Genomic DNA, 17866 nt, shown 5'->3' on the forward strand with positions numbered 1-17866 from the left:
TATCAAATTTTAAAATATGGTTATGATTGCATGGTGTTAACTGTGTCTGAGCAATATATTCTTTTTGCCTAGAATACAACGCTACCTTTCTGCTAATACAATTTAAACTAAATCAATTAATCTTAAATTATCAATTCCATGAAAGACTACTTTTAACCCATGTCAATGAGAATGCTCTATCAGAAGTAACAATATTCATCTACTTAATGTGTCTTCTTTCAAGTGTATCCGTACATTGTTCACTGGTAAGCACTTATCTAAATTCATTTCCTTATTTGTGCGCATAAACTAGTTACTCGTTGCCTAGGTTTAACTTGTTGAACAAACGTTTAAGTAATGATTTTACTTTAAATCCTTTAAATCTTAATAAAATTGAAAACATGGCGGTAAAATTTTGAAGTTGTTATTTAATTGGTAAATTATAGTAATGGCGGAATTCAAGCGTGAAATGAATTTAACTGTGCTATAATCTTGGTTTATTTATGAATACATCATGGAGATTAGCTTCATTGTGTTGCTTCTTTATCTAAGATTGGCGCAACCTCAAGGTTAGTATTATCCTATTCTTATATCTATCTTGTAGATGCATATATTCAATAATGGTCTTCTCGTTACACTTGTAATGGGTTGAAACTAATATTTTTATATACATTATATTTTTATAGTAGCAACAAAGGATGATTCAGCTAGTCTTTGTAATCTTTATATTATTAGACAACATTAAGGTTGTCACTACCCCCTCCCCCGATATATTCCATTTATTCATAAAGTGGCGAAGATTATGATGAAAAAAACTTATAGAGGAAACTGGATTCGGATTCTATAAAATAGGGAAATAGATTGACATCAATACAGTTATAAAAATGACTTTCATTTACAATTATACATCGATCTGGCAAAAACATCCTAATAACACATGCATACATTTGTTAGGGAGAGAACCCCTAAACACCCGTAGGGCGTTTGACATATATTTGCTTGATTTATGGCAAGAGTCATGTTCGAATTCTCCGACTGTCAAATCCAGGAACTGGTACTTGTTGCGTTCATTTAACACTAAATTAAAATCTGAAATACGAATGAGCGAAATATTTTAAAATAATTTGTCATTTTGATGTAGTATACCAGTACTAAGTTTGATAGTAAAACATCTCTTTAAACGAAAACGTATGGACTCTTCGCTGCCTATGATTGAAATTGTTTCGATTATATAACTCTTTGGCGTTGCTAAATGTTATCTTGTAGCTTAGCAATACTGATATACGACTAGATTTTGTTTAAAATCGTTAGTGTATAACAATTATCAACATGTGATAACAACTTACTCAGCGCTTGTCATCTTTAACTATTTTGGTTACAAGCTACCTATTTTCTAGTTCGGTGTGTTCGCTCGTCATTTATATAATCATTTAAAAACAAAATCCCACATTGGTTTTAATATAGTATTGTTATTATTATGATTTAAATCGTTATTCTTGCGATACATTATAGAGCAACCTAGGTATTAATCACTGGGAAATTATTTATTGTTTGTCTTAATTATACCGGAAAACCTGTATTGATTTGAATTGATAAATCCATCTAAAGTTATGGAAATGAGTGTATATTAATTAAAACACATCACAAAGGGCAATTACAGAGATGAATAGGTATGAACAATTAATATCCTCGATATAGTTTCCTTTTAAAGAGAAACATTCAATACGAAGTTTCCACACACAAACAGTACATTCACCGAAAACACCGAATTCATTTTTTTTAGTACTAATACGCTGTTTAACTCTAACCAATTATGTGTTATTTTCTATCAAATCAAGCTGTTAGAGGTAAATTAATTGTACCATGTCTGTTTGAATGAGAGAAAAAAACACTTAACGCAATGCATATTCAGAACTGAATATTTGCTTGAATAACAACAAAATGCAGGCTTGAAAAGATCTTGAAAAGTCCTTTGTGTTCATATTTGCATTATTAAACCAAACGAACTTTAGTTTGTTTTATTCATTTACATATCGAATGCGTATTAAATCGCTTGCACCCCTGAGTGTGTCCTTAAGGATAAATGAGCAAAAGCATATATCATGAATTGCGTATGAAAGTATTTTTCAGACGACCCAGATCTCCGTGGTTCGATTGAGCTGTAAAATCAGTCCAAACGATTTGTTTTGTATTTGGCATTAGTTTTAATTTATCCTCTTCTTTTTTTCACTGGCATTCCAAGTGAGTGTCGGAGATGTGGTTGCTGTAAACCCGGCCCAGATAAATGTTATTATGATGGTTACTGCAAACATGGATGCCTAGAAGGATATTCTGGTACGGCGTGCACTTTGAAATGCAAGTACATGAACTGTAAAAGGTGTGAACGTAGTGATGGCTCCTATTGCCGTGAGTGTAAGACTGGTTTTTATGACAACAAGTGTGAATCTTCATGTGCACTTAATTGTGAAGGGTGTCATAGGCAGGACGGTCAGTGTTATTCTTGTGTGAAAGGACACTGGGGAACACATTGCAACAATGAATGTGGTGATCAGTGTAAAACATGTCACCGATGGGGAGGTTGTGCAGAATGTAACACAGGGTATTATGGCTCTAAATGTGAAAAGAACTGCGGAGACTATTGTGTCAGATGTGATACTCAAAACGGATGTTCTGCATGCACACCTGGCTATTATTCCAATAACGGAGTATGTAAGCGTTGTCGAAAGAAAAACATTGGGTGCACCTGTACGTCATATTACAATTGCGTAGGTTGCACTAAAGGTTATTTCCTACACATAGACTATTGTTTACAATGTCCTCATCATTGTACATCGTGCATTAGTTCCACGCAGTGTACTTCTTGTACGGAAGGTCGATTTGGAAATATATGTCAACATCAGTGTACAGGTGACTGTGTCAATGGTAATTGTGATTCATCGAAAGCTACTTGTCAGTGCAATGCTAATTATGAAGGCGAGAAATGTGACCAGTGTATCGCTAGATACTCTAATAACGGTTGCAAGCAGAGGTGTTCCGTAGGCTGCGTCAACAATGAATGCGACGCTTCGGGAAGATGCATTCAAGGATGCATTCATGGATACTGGAAACCAACATGTCGCATAAAGTGTAATCCAGAATGTTTATCGTGCAATCAAGCAGATGGGTCGTGTTCACAATGCATTAACACTACAAAATATGGGCAAAACTGTATTCAGGATTGTAGCAATACCTGTAAAAATTCCATTTGTGACATTACTGGAAAGTGTACAAATGGATGCAATACAAATACATTTGGAAAGAAATGTGAGAACACATGTGATGAACATTGTATTAAACGGGACAATAACACGCTTTGTTCAGAAAAGACGGGAATGTGTTTATACGGCTGCGAGACTGGCTATAAAGGAACATTTTGTCCTCAAGGTAAAACTGGCGTATTTTTCAATATTTTTTCAAAATAATCTTTTCACGTAATTTGTTGTTCATAAAACATAACGACTCTGTAAATCAGAGCAAATATTCATATCTTAAGATATTCTTTGCAGAATAAACTATACATGTTGTGCAATTCTTTATTCACATGGTCTATATTTCATTTTACTACGGACATCGTCGTCATTGAAAAAGAAGAGGAAAAACAAATATCGTCAACAATACCTGGTGGAGCAGTCGTTGGAGGAGCCGTAGCTCTTGCTGTCATTGTTGCTTTTGGACTAGTTTTGCTTCGCAGAAGGTAATAATTTAATGCAATATTTTGTCTTAAGCGAATACTTTATTTTTTTCTTTCTTAAAGTTATTTTAAAATTAAATCACAAACGTATGTAGTTTCAGACGTACAAATTCGAACAATACAAACACAACACATAACCAAGAACCTGAGAACTCTTCATTGTACGCAACGATGAACAAAGAAAGTATGTATGTATTCTGTTTAGACTGTAACTAATGAAATTGTTTGTTGTTTTAATAGTAATAGTATTACCAATATTTGACACATTAAAATGCTGTTGAATAATAAATTGCCCAATTGTTTGCAGATATATCAAATAAGGGTACTTAGGTGAACTAAAATCGGTGCAATCTCCTGAACGTTGTGCGCTTTATTAAAGTTAACTGAAAGGGCCACTTTATATTGACTACCTTTAAAAGAAAGGCCTTACTAATACATTATACTTCCTTGATGTCTTTAGAAGCTTACCGTGCAGTGAATGTCAATGAGGCTACCGACGATGTTCACTCTGTATCCAGGATAAAGTATCCCCATTACCAGAGTCCACCACCGAAGGAAAAAAACGCCTATCTTGGCTGAAGACAATCTTGAAATGGGTAAGTAAGGTATTCTTATTGTTATAACGATATTTTGTTTGAAACAAAAACGTTTCGACTGCAAAATACCATGTTTCAGACGCAGATAAAATATGGGAACCCACAGTTATGTCTGAAAGAAATGATGGCGTTTATTACAACAACGCAAGAGAAATCAGCAAACTTAAACTGTCTGTGGTCGATTTACCTGAATATGTACAAAGCGTATGCATAGAGGATCTGGAAGAAGAATTTCAGGTACAGTACACTGCCTTGATATCTAAGTCATGTTTTTTATTACATGTAATACAGTACACGTTTATGTAAACATTAACGTTTTCAATTATCGAATACATAATTGTTTAAAAGTGTATAGTTTTTCTTTTTTTTCAATTTGCAGAAAATACCGTACGGTCTCATGAAACCTTATGAAGTTTCACAAATGAAGCATAACATGAACAGAAACAGATACAAAGGAATATATCCGTGTAAGAACCAGTTCCCTTCTTTTTGAATCATGGCTATTGTGTTTTCTTTGATGCGTAGGATTGTACGAGGTGCAGTCAAAACGTTCCCGGACTGCCTTTGTACTGTTGTCATTTTTGGGATTTGAAAAAATAAAATTGCATCAAACTAAAGCAGAATTTATATTCTACATGACTGTACATATATTAACTTTTTATCACACATAAAACAATCATTTTTTACATAGCAAATTAACATAACTTCCACTGTACGGATCACTTCGTTCGGAAATGACGCACTGTTGACGTTCACTAATGAAATTACGTCGATGTAGGCGCTTGTATGCTAGTCAATGTGTTCAAAGTATATTGCCCTTGAAATTAAATACATTTTCTGTGCCAATCTACCCACTTTTAAAAAATTCTGCGTACCACCCCTTTTCGCAGTTGTTTCATAACCGCCGACCTGAAGCCAGTTTTCATTTCTTCTGCCGATTCAAATCTGCCACCGCGTAAGTCCGCCTTTAATCTTGGAAATACACAGTAGTCCAAAGGCGCTAGGTCGACACTACAAGTCGGATAATGCAGTCTCTCATACCCCCAAAAATCTATTGTTAGTAATGAGACTTCAGCCAGAAGTGCAGGAGCATTGTCTTGATGAAAGATCAAATTTCGCAGTCCGGGCGTTTCTTTCCCATGAGTTCGTAAGATGTCTCTACACGTCTTAAATGTCACAAACATATGTTAACTCAATGTGAACCCAATTCATATCATAAGAAATGCATGGAATCAATAATAAATAAATAATTGTCACGATGTTGTATATATTCCCATGGCTAAATCCGACACATCAGCTATTTCGTTGATCGATTTCCGCCGATCTACGATAATGACACGCTGCATTTTGTCGAACTGCCATTATCCTGTTCCATTATTGTCAGTTATGTCGTCACGACCGTCCCGGAAATGCTTGTGCCAGTCCAATATGATTGTCCGGGAACATTTACGTAAACCATCTACCAGATTTATAAATTTCCATGCGTCATTTGGTGTCAGTCCCGCTCTCGCAAAGTAGTTAATGACTGTTCGTTGCTCCGTTCGCTCGGATGACGTTGAAGTTTCCACAGCGGCAATATCTTTCATGGCTTCAGACAATGCATACTTATTCAATACTTTGTAAGCGATGATGTTTGTTTTGGACGTGTGTTTAGAAAAGACGTTAGTGAGACGTCATGTAAATTTACATGATGAAACGGCGCCAAAATATTGCATTTCTAACGTTAATAACAGTGAAAACAATTTCGTAATAGGTGATAATTCAAACTGATCTGTAGCGTAGGTTATATTCTACAATGAACATATTTTTCTATCAAAATATGGATGCTATGTAATTAATTCTGCTTACAAAATGTGAAAATGTTGTTAAGATATATGTGTGACAAGTATCGTCAAAGTCAGACGTCAAAAGTGTGCAAAATATAACCAGTCAGGGAACTTTTTGACTGCACCTCGTAGTAGTTTTACACTAACATTCGTTACACGTGTTCTTAATTGCATCATTGATGTCCTTTTAGATGATGATACGCGTGTTGTAGTACGTGGAGGAGACACAGACTATATCAATGCAAGCTATATAGACGTAAGTCCATACAAGCAAAACGTACTTTCGTTATTATTATTATTATTATTATTATTATTATTATTATTATTATAGACAATCCGGCCTATCATATTTCAGAACCAAACTACGTGTATTATCAAACCAGTTGTTTTGGTCAACATTGTTGACATGATATGCTTGCATATACCGCTGCAAATGTGTTTGTGTGATATTGGAGTTACTTTTGCTTAAACAGTTAATTCAATTAAAATCAATTTTAAAGGATGGATGAGATTTTAATTGCCTTGAATAATTAGTCATTAACACTTCCATTCGTATATACGATGTTTATGTTAACAAACGTAATATTTGAAGTCTTGGTATTTGTGCAAACACCTAAAAAATATTATGAAATTTAATGACCATATGCATATTTTACAAACTTCTTTCTTCCAGGGTTTCAGGAAACGAAATGCATATATAGCTACTTTGGGTAATAGGATTTTTTAATTAAACGTTTGTTTAATAATAATATATTAACTTCTATAAAACAAAATTTTAAAAACAAAAACCTAAATGTTTGTTTAAAAAATCTCCTCAAATTAATATGGTGTAATAATGCATTTGGTAAATATTATGCAATATAAAGGTCCGACTGCTAAGCAGCTGGGCGATTTCGGTCAATTCTGGCGAATGGTCTGGCAACAAAAGGTGGAGAGGATTGTAATGGTGACCAACTTGGTAGAGGGTCAGGTAATGTGTTTTTTAATGACAAGTGTATGATCGTCACCGCAAAAGGTGTTGTGGTTTTGTGATAAATGGACAAGAAGTGAAAATATTAATTATATAATTATAACAACAACGATCTGGAATTAAAATAACAACAATATAATTTGAACTATGTATTTCCTTATATATAATATCATAAACATTATGCAGATGGAATATCCTGTTCTATCGGTATTTAAGAATATTGAAAAAGAAGTCTATGGTTTTGTAATATTATGTAATTTCACTTATGATTCTCCTGTATTAGAGTGCCGTTGCCATTAGTCTGTATAGTTATAATACTTAAACGGAACGTTATCTTAATACAGTAAAAATAAATAAATATTTGTTACTTTGCAGGAAACCAAATGTGAGAAATATTGGCCGGATCAGTATCAAAGTAAATTATACGGCGATACAGAAGTTGTGTGCACGTTTGAAAAACTGTACGCAGATTTCATTTGGAGACAGTTTATGTTTTCCAAGGTGAAGTTTCATTAATTTGGACACTGTCAGTAATTTAAGTATTCCCAAAAACAATTTGCTGGAATTTGTGTAAGTATGCTGAAATTTAAATCTGATTACTATTAAGACTACCTTATAAATGACAACACAACCTGTGAGTGGGAATACGGTAGTATATCTTCGGATTCCCATGACTGACCCATTTCATGACTCCAAGTTTCCAGTATTACCCGAAAAGGCCAAGGGACTAGTAAGGGACATGATGCCATTTTAGCATCTTTGGTTTGAGTCGGTCTAAGTTTCGAAATGTGGCCTCCAGCATGAAAGGCGGCTACTACATAACTGTCTTTACATTGTCTGACATTACAAATGTCTTTTGAAAAATACTAAGAAAAATGTCTCAAATAATACAGATATTAATTTAAACAGTCTCAAAATCTAAATTGTCATCTCTTTTTGAACGCTGAAGTTTCTCCCTTGTAATATTAAGGAAAAACTGTTAAGATTAAGTGTGATTTCAGGAAGAGAGGCTAAAACATCTAAGTATTAAGCATGACTCAATATTTCCCTACTTTAAAATAAGTTTCCATCAGATCTTGAATTAAGTATGTGCACTTGAGTTGTTACGGCATCAAATAAGCGCTATAATGACTTCCTTAAAAAATAAGTTCTTTTGTAAATATGTTTAATGTTCCAATCAGAAAACTTTTTAACTAAGCGATTGTTTTGTAACATTAGCTTTTACAATTTGTTTATAGTTCAGAAGCAAAATATTAAAAAGTTAATCAATAAAGCAAATAATAAAAGTCAGTTATAAACATAATATGAAATACAAAGCATTGACTTCCTTATTCATTTCCATTTAACTGAGAAGTTAAGACATCATCTCAACTAAAATACTTTTACATTGCCCTTTCGTAGCAAGTATCTAAGAAAAGAGAACTTGAACTATCTTAAAATGTGATATTTATTTCACTGCATTAATTTCACTATTAAAGATTAGTAAGTTCAAATATAATAAGTAGATGAGATAATTATAATTCAAATCAAAACATCATTAACTATTATATCTCCTTTTCCATAAAAAAACAAAAGGTTCTTTGCACTGTCACGTTTACGCCTAGTCATGATATTTGGGTGCACATAGAAACACGGTTCTTTCATTGGTCAGAAAATATAAAGGATTGATTCTATACGATGGAATTAGAAATGTTAGTGTTGTAAATCATTTTGTTTTTAATAAAGACACACTTGTTTTCATTTATAGAAAAAAAAACAGGCATGATGAACGAATTTCAATGTAATTGTTTATATTCAATGTGATTACACTGCCATCTAACTTACACACATCAACACATTTATTTCTCAAAATATTTTTTTAATTAATTAACAACAAATGGTATACATAGTTGATATATAACATCATACCACAAGGTTATCAATTTGAATCTCTTCTTTACTTTATTCTCTGTTTCCAAACAGGGTAAACAGAATAAAGAAGAAAGAAATCTGCATCACCTTCAGTTCACAGCGTGGCCAGACAAGGACATTCCTGATAACGTCACATCGATTATAGAGTTTAGACAGAAAGTGAACGCCTTACCGAGTACCTTTGACGGACCAGTTATTGTGCATTGCAGGTAGGGTGTCAAGCTGTGGTTTAGATTATTTAACCTTTCATTCCCTAGCTTGAAGCAAATGCTAACTAGTTTCAACCATTGATAAAATAAATGGATGTTAGGTTATAAATTCAAAATATATTTAAGATCGAAAAAACAAACAAACAGAAAATAGAGAAGCGATTCTCATAGCATTTTAATTTGATGTATACTAGGATAAACATGAATAAATATTTCGAAGCTAGGTATATCAATATAATTCTTTCCATGTTCTACCTTTCTGTTAACTGCACCGTTTTGTTCCGATATTTTTCACTCATATCCAGTTGTATCTTATAGGTCAAATTTATTAGCTAACGCATAGCGTTGGTGAATGGACCGGGCTTGGTTGTAAATCTAAAAAAAAGCCTACAGTCCATATATTAAGACTGGATGACTTATTGTGAATGAAATATCCTACGATTATTCCATACACAATGGATCTATATAGCTACATAATATGGCATTAAAATGCAATGTTATTATAGAAAACAGACTTACAACATGACTTATTATTTTCTCATTGTATCAGTATTGAGTCATCTCAACGGTATGACTCGTCGCCATTCGCACAATCAATCAGCATTCATTATATAAGCCATATCCTTATTACGAGAAGTGTCCAAGTAACCTTGATCTGACATAAAAACAATCCAAATATCATGCATCCACTACTGCACTACACTACCAAATGACATGTGCAATTAAGAACTAAGATTGATAACGTCGTCAGCGTATGTTAAAATGTATTTTAAAACTATTTGATATAAAACAGTGATTAAACTCGTAAATATGGATTCCATGTATTTATAAAACTCAACGGTTTTACCTGAGCATATCATGGAATACACGGGTATCAAGGTTTAGTTTTTAAGTTTATCAGTCATGTGAATTGAATTGCTTTCCCGTACGCTAACTATTTACTGAGCACATCAGGTAAGTCTGAGCGTATTGATATATGTTTATGACAGAAATACGGATACATATACATTCTACGATATACTGGGACACTATCGTAGGATATCATAAAGTATGAAAGTAAACACCTTCGAAATAGTAGTACTTATTTTAAATCAAACTAAGCTTAACAAAAGTGTGAAAAAAGCATGCATGTCCGTATACCCTCTTCTGGGCAGATACATTGACAGATATTGAGCTTTATATGTTTTCAGTGCTGGCGTAGGAAGAACAGGAACCTACATAGGTCTAGACGTTCTGACCAAAGAGGGTGAGGCAGAAGGAGCTATTGATATCCCGGGATGTGTTCTCAAAATGAGACAGAACAGACCCAACATGGTTCAGACTTTGGTGGGATATTTCCTAATATATAGTCTATAAGATAATTAAATCAATAGGATAAATAATGCGTGTCTCGTTAATCAATAAGCGCATTATGGTGGCGTCCGTTAATTATTCGTTGCACGAATTAAATTCAAAGTACTGTTTAAAAAGTGCGATGTAATCAAATTATTTTAACTCAGAATAATGCATTAACAGGACGAAAAGGGGTTTTGATACTTCCCTTTCTTTTATTTCTAGTTAGTTCAATGTTGCTTCTTTTACTCATTACCGATTTGATTCATTTTGAACTTACGTCTATCTGAAATTTTTATGCCAAAAGAAGTTCAAGGACATTTTCCAGTACAGCATACTACACCGTATTCCAGCGTTTATCTTATAACTATGATATTGACTTTCAGAATCAATACAAGTATCTACACCAAGCTTTGGTCCATTCATTGACCCTTGATTGTTCATTGATAAAAATAGACTACTTCCATGACTTTATGCATATGATGTCCAGCAAACAGGAGATACAGAAGCAGTTTGAGGTAGTATTGTTACTCAAAGGTAACAATGAATCAATGTTTAAAATAAATGTAAACACCGTAAGTCGTCGTAACCCAGATAAACGACATCGGTATAACGATAACACTGATTATTAATTCTACAAAATGATAGCGTTCGTGAACTATTGGAGGCGTAAAATATTTAGTCGTGAATATTGCAATATTGACTACACGTTATCAACATTTTGCTTTTTGTTAGAATGATTGTTTTTATTGTTTTAATATATGTTTAATAAATGGCAACTAATGTTTTATTATACTGTATATTAACAAAACGCTATGTCTGTAAAACAAAATGACAGTAAATGCATGCATTCGTAACATAGCACTGTTTATGAAAACAAACATGTTTAAATAACAATAAAAATTCTCTTAGTTAACACACATTCGTATGGCTGTTTTCCGCATTAGGTCGAGTGTGTAATGTAGGAACAAATTCGATAACATAGACATTTATAATCATAATCAGACTGTGTAAATTAACCATTTAATACAAACTAAACTCTTCCAAAATAAATCACTCATTATCTGGCATTGATGTTTGTTGCATGTACGCTTGCACAGTGTAATTCTATAACAAGAGCTTACTGTGCTACATGATCACCTCAAGCCGAGGCCAACGTACTCTCGCAGTATGGTGTGAAGCTATGAGAAGCCGATAGGCGCTATTCTGGATTTCTGTTTTCGAAATCGAGAGATGTGAAATATTGAATCGAGACCGTGGTTTTGACGTCGGAATGGTAAAATGTTAGTATAAGTTACATTAAAAGTATTCATGAATTATTGTTGCATTCTGAATATACGATAGAAAATGCAGTTACACCAGGAGCAAAAGTCTGACAAGGAACAACAGGCTACGGAAAAGAATCGGCTTCTGTTAAAAAAGAACAGAAAACACGCAGATATACCAGGTACCACGATTATATTGATTTAAAAAGGCAGCATATCTTTAACTGACTTAGGTAAATATATTGCTTATATCTCAAAAGCAACTATTAGGACGAATACACATGATATTAACATTTTCGAAATACGGTTATCGTTAGTTCAGCCACATATATTTAACTGCGCTTATGTTTTATTACGTTTATTATTTTGATGAAAGGGTCGGTGTCCGTCCTAATGACCGTTGGTAGCATCTTTCCTTTAATTTTAATGTGCCACCTGCTGCAGTGGCGAGCTTTCTGGCGTTGCCGATTGATATTGCACCCTCTTCCGTCCACGCGCAAATCCTGTCCCTGAAGAAAACTGCCTTTGTTGAAGAAACGTTGAAATTTTATCTGTTCACAAGATCTATATTATTTTTGTTGTGTATTGTTAGGTGATGCCAACAGACCACGTCTTTATTTGTTTTTGAACTTAGGCGAATCTGATTATATCAATGCGATATACATCAACGTAAGTATGTGTTCTACGTGAACATTTGCTTTAAATAAAATGCAGTCTGACATTCGTCCATTCCTCACTATGCCTCAATCTTCACAACGGGCGTACGACAAAGATAGAGATGTTCAGTTAAAAAATGAATTTCACATATTAATCGTATTTTTGACTTGTAAAATCGACAAACATTGAAAAAATAAACTTCACTTCGCAAAAACAATCATGATTTACAAAATAAAAACAAAACAAATAAGGGCGGAAGATTTTAGGTATATTTAACTACTCAGAAATATTGCTTCGGGAAGATAATTACATGTATACGATTCATGCGCTGTTAAAGTGATCCCATATATATTAACATATCGTACGATCAAAGTTTCGAAATTTCTGAGTTGAACAAAATCTATGTTGACATAAATAGGTCTATCTGTCAGTTTTAGATTTGTTTTATTGTGGAAATACAGTATTCAACTGAAATTATAACGCTGAAAAACGTTTTCATTGTAGCTTTTGATGTTATGATATGTTTTCGTAAGCATGTTAACAGGATACTTCTATAAATATTTGGATTGGAATAAAATACACAACATTTCTTTAGTCTGCGTCCTATTTGTTGGCTAAGTTTAAACTTATTTTACTGGGCAAAAATAAATAAAACTTCAACATATTTACAAAATAAAATTTCAGGATTAGAACGGTAGAAATTAACCTAAAGAGTTCCTTACCCTGTTATGATAAATTGGCATTTAAAGCAATTATAACTAATGAAGTTATTATCATTAAAGCTTTTATTATTTATTAATCACCGACGACTGTGTGTTACACTTGTTGAGATTTGTTGGCTTGCTGAAACATACTTTTCTATATTCGTTTTAAATGAACTGATTATTTTTAAAACTACATGAACAGTGTTAAAAGTAAAATTAAATGTAAAATAATACTCTGCATAAAGGCCTACCCAACGCTTATAATAATTCAAATTCGTTTGTGTCACTTTCAATTTCTTTTCAGAGTTTCAAAACAAAAAACCGCTTCTTGGTTGCACAAACACCGCTGCCTGATACAGTCTCCGATTTCATTGCACTTGTTATTCAAGAAAACTGCTCCTGTATTGTCAGTATGGAGACACAGGTAAATTATTGACAAGTCAGATACTTTGAAAATCACTCTAAGTTCGTACTTTGACACCAGCCATTGGATGCTTCACTGAATTTTAATTGTTATAATTATGTTTAGATCACCAATAACGAAACCATTATGAGCTAACGTCATTACAGGTATATAGGTATATACAAATAGTGTTTTAAGTTATATCGTTACGTCCATAATAAAGCGTTGCAATTTGTACATTACGCTTTAATCTTCATTATATAGCGATATTTATCAATTAAGCACTAAACATCATTATTATAACTGTTTTATAAAGTTTAAAAAGTCAAACACATCCTTATCGAGTTGCCAGTTATAAAGCCTTTATATCTTATTCAGATTTAAACAAAATAACTGGTTTTCAGTAAATTATATTGTAATATCCAGGGGATTGGCTTGTACGTTCCTGGTGACAATCAATCATTGATGAAAGGTGTGATTTCCATATTTTCAACAAGAGATCAAAGTACGAGACTCTTTGTAAAAAGAATGCTGCATTTTAAGCACGACGGAAAGGTACGATATAAAGTTGAATAATTGCTCTCAAAATAGCAAAATGTCATTTTTATCTTTTTTAAATTGAAAAGTTATTTGAATAGTTTCCTATGGTTTATATGGAAACACATATGTGCTTTCTAGTCTAAAAAATGAAAGAAAAAAAACAACACCCCAAACACCAACAACAACCGCAGCAACAACATTAATACAACTACCAACACAACAAACAATATAAATCTGTTATGCGTTTGTGATATTATATTGCAAGCATTATCTGTAAAAAGTGTTTTCCATTGGATTTAAGACCAAGTCGGATGTGAGAATACCACATTATGAATATTTGGATTGGGATAGAAATCACAATACTCCGAAGTCAGCAGAACATTTTGTTTCTTTCATCAAAGAGGTTGCAGACGCGTCCAAATCATCTCACTTGAACGGACCGATACTGGTGCATTGTATGTACGTACATGTTTTTATTAGCTCGAAGTCGCCTTCAAATTTTAGACTAGTGTTAACATTAAAAGTACCCTTGATATCACAAGAAAATAATTAATTATTACGATCGGAGACACCAATCCGACATGTTACAATTGTGACAGGAACGGCGCTGGAAAGAGCGGACTTGCATGTGTTGTATCGACATTACTTGAAACACTGAGTGAAGATAATGAAGTCAGTGTGGTCAATGCGGTGAGGAAAGTCAGAGCAAGACGACCACTTTCCATTCCAAATAAGGTAATTATAAAACTACTTTTTCAACTAAATAAATTTTTATTACTTATATTTTTTATTATTTTTGCATTACATTGATACAGTGGAAACCACAATGACTTACCAGTAGTAATTTTAACGATGAGTCTGTAGAGAGGTGCCAAGTACAAGACCTAACATACACTGAACGAGGGACACATTTAATAACAACAGCTTGTCCATGAATGATATAAGCTGTAATAGTTTCTATCATTTGACTACTTGAGTCCATCATTTGTTTCTTTGTTTAACTACTTAATATTTATTCATATGTTTTCAAGGTCGACATATTTGGTAGCGTTTATGCCAAGGTGGCCATCAGATTGCATAATAAAATAAGTAACTTGCAACGTATCGCCCAGACTGCATCCTATTTATGATGTAATTAATCTTGTCGAATCACATTTTTAAATTGGGAGTTCCCATCTTTTTCGATATTTTAAAAACTAGCTATGTATTATTGATCATTGTTTTTGCATACAAGTTTGATTTTTCAGGAACAATTTTACTTTTGCTACGAGTGTGTTCTCCAATCCTTGAATGCAACAGATACTGCTGTGTATTACAACACAAGTGCGGATATCAAGAGGATATGAACACGGCTAAACATGTTAGAACAATGAACGTCGATGTGTTGACCTATTCAAGAAAACATGAATATTTACATGCTAGTGTTCATCTGTCTATCTAAACATTGTTTTGTGAATATTATTGTAAATATATGCAACAGTAGATGCAGTAAGTGTTGCTTTAATGTTTTCTAATCGAATTGTACATTATAATTATTATGTTGTTTACTATATATATATATATTGTATTATGCCGTATGTCATTGAAGAAGGCACTTTGAATACACAATAAATGAGAAACGTGTACAAAACCGTCACAGCAATAAACTTTTTATATTTTATTTTTATAAAAAACTGCTGTATTTGAACGAGCCTTTAGTATGTTTTAAATGTTTTTGGCGTTGATGAATGGTTCAAAGTAGAGATGTTTTGTACGAAAAGATTTATACGTAACAGAACATTTTATTGAATATTTAAACCTTTGCATAACTGCTGCTTCACAGCATATATAATTAGCTTATAGAATTTATGTTTATTATCTAAAATTAGTTTTCTGATAGTACGCTACTCTAACTCAATGATATATATATGATTAAGTGCATTGATTAATCTGAAAACAGGATTTTTGTCTGTTTACTGTATTTACGTATGCTATTTTGCATTGTATGACAGCATTGTACGTATTGAACTATTAAATAATGCTCCATATTGACTTAATTAAAAAATATATGTTGTATATATAAATTCCGAATTAATCATCTTTCTATCGGTGACTGGTTGGATCAAGTCCGTTTGTCTGTGACGTTATAACACACTACTTATCTGAGCTTAAGGATAAGCCTTAATCAAGCTAAGACATACATACATGAACCAGCGAATTATGTTTTTGATATATAACAGTGCCTGATTCTAAATCAATCAAGCAATGATTCTTATATTTTATTCGGTTATACAATTGGCATACTATTAGTAATGTTCCTTGTTTTCGTCTACTCTTAAACATTAACACACATATCGGACAGTAGCAAGAAGAATGGGCGTAACCATGTGCAATTCAATTATACAACATGTTCATTGTTATACAGTACAAAACTACAGCCCTCATGCTTTAAATCACACACCTGTGTTAAAACGCTCACGTACACTCTCAATAACTCTGGTTGTGGCTGCCGTAACCTCTACTTATTTATATCCTGATTTGCTATCAAAATAGAGTATTTTCAACAGTACTTCAATACATTTAGGCGACATTAAACATTTAGGTTAAGTGTCGTCAATAAATGCGACATAATACATTCATCCACGAAAAACGAAGGCGGCACCGTCAGCAAAGCATGCAACATAATATATAGTTCAATCATCTTATTACCCAAAAAACACCATAATTCTGCCCCTCGGCATTATACAAATCAATAGACTTGAGCGGACAAAAACACATTAATTAATCATCAAATATTCTTGAATCTTAGTGACAGTGTTTTGTGGTATGATTTCCATCCTCATTTGAATAATCAGATGAATGGCTCCTAGAAATATCAGTGTTTTACCATTTTCAAACATATAGTTCATTATTTTGGTATGTCGGATTTTGGTCTCAGTCTAAAATTGTGCATTTTTGTGTATTCGATGCATTCCCATTTATATTAGCAGAAATAAAGATCATTGATAGTTTTAGTATGTTGCTCCTCACCGTATTTCGCAGGTGGCAAGACTAGCTCAATTACGTTGAAATGAAGTTTGGTTAATACTTGTTCGGCGAAAACAAAAAAAAAAGTGTGGCATTTTTCTAAATATTCTTTATGTTTGGCTTTTTTTAAATTTCTTTTTTCTTTTTTTTGCTATAAAAAGTGACATAAAAACAAATACTTATACTTTGCTGTTTGTCTTACAAAACAAAGATTTAAAAAAAACATGTATCACAGAGTTCAATTGTTACAAGGTGAAGTGGTGGAGGTAACGTTGGTGATGGTGGGATAACCCTTGATCGTGGTGGTAAACAGGACAAAAGGCCTCAAATTGGTGTGAAAGTTATATGTATATATAATGCTTTAAATCAAAACAAAGTTAAAAGAAAACAACACTTGCTTGAATCCCCTGTACAAAGAGTAGTAACTTACAGCTATTATGTCTAACATGCATGAACATTAGTTTTAATAGAAAATCAGTCTCACTCTTTGCAAGCCTTAATATTTATATAACTACAGAAACAACCTCAGTAGCCAAAATATTAAACATAAACCCAGTTCACAGGGACAACGCAAAAACATATAACACACAAAATGTCCCAAACAAGAATCATGGATCAACAGCACAAAACTCCACAAACAACACGGTGCTATATACTATATAAAACTAGGTTTATTAAGGATTGTTAGGTACCGTCTTGGAACGGTCAGTAAAATGTAATATTACTGGGGGTATAAAC

The 17866-nt window shown here is 33.1% G+C and overlaps 1 protein-coding gene across 3 annotated transcripts; it reads left to right on the forward strand.

Annotated features, from left to right (window-relative positions):
• Nucleotides 1-309: 309 nt before the first annotated feature.
• On the forward strand, nt 310-17109 carry LOC128205750 (receptor-type tyrosine-protein phosphatase kappa-like). Of its 3 annotated transcripts, XM_052907680.1 has the most exons (21): nt 310-548; nt 2222-3402; nt 3607-3712; nt 3805-3893; nt 4170-4305; nt 4385-4542; nt 4685-4772; nt 6323-6387; nt 6805-6841; nt 6998-7101; nt 7477-7602; nt 9064-9221; nt 10412-10547; nt 10940-11071; nt 11898-12000; nt 12411-12487; nt 13484-13603; nt 14009-14137; nt 14424-14581; nt 14722-14857; nt 15370-17107. In XM_052907680.1, the coding sequence occupies exons 5-21, from the start codon at nt 4302-4304 to the stop codon at nt 15466-15468; spliced, it is 1830 nt and encodes a 609-aa protein (XP_052763640.1). In that variant the 5' UTR covers nt 310-548; nt 2222-3402; nt 3607-3712; nt 3805-3893; nt 4170-4301; the 3' UTR covers nt 15469-17107. The 3 variants fall into 3 exon arrangements, with proteins under 3 accessions (XP_052763640.1, XP_052763641.1, XP_052763642.1); XM_052907681.1 differs by having other exon boundaries at nt 2222-3712; nt 9073-9221; nt 15370-17108; XM_052907682.1 differs by lacking the exons at nt 11898-12000; nt 12411-12487 and having other exon boundaries at nt 2222-3712; nt 15370-17109.
• The last annotated feature ends 757 nt before the right edge of the window (nt 17110-17866 follow it).

Source organism: Mya arenaria, chromosome 10 (assembly GCF_026914265.1).
Source record: "Mya arenaria isolate MELC-2E11 chromosome 10, ASM2691426v1".
Lineage (NCBI taxonomy): Eukaryota > Metazoa > Mollusca > Bivalvia > Myida > Myidae > Mya > Mya arenaria.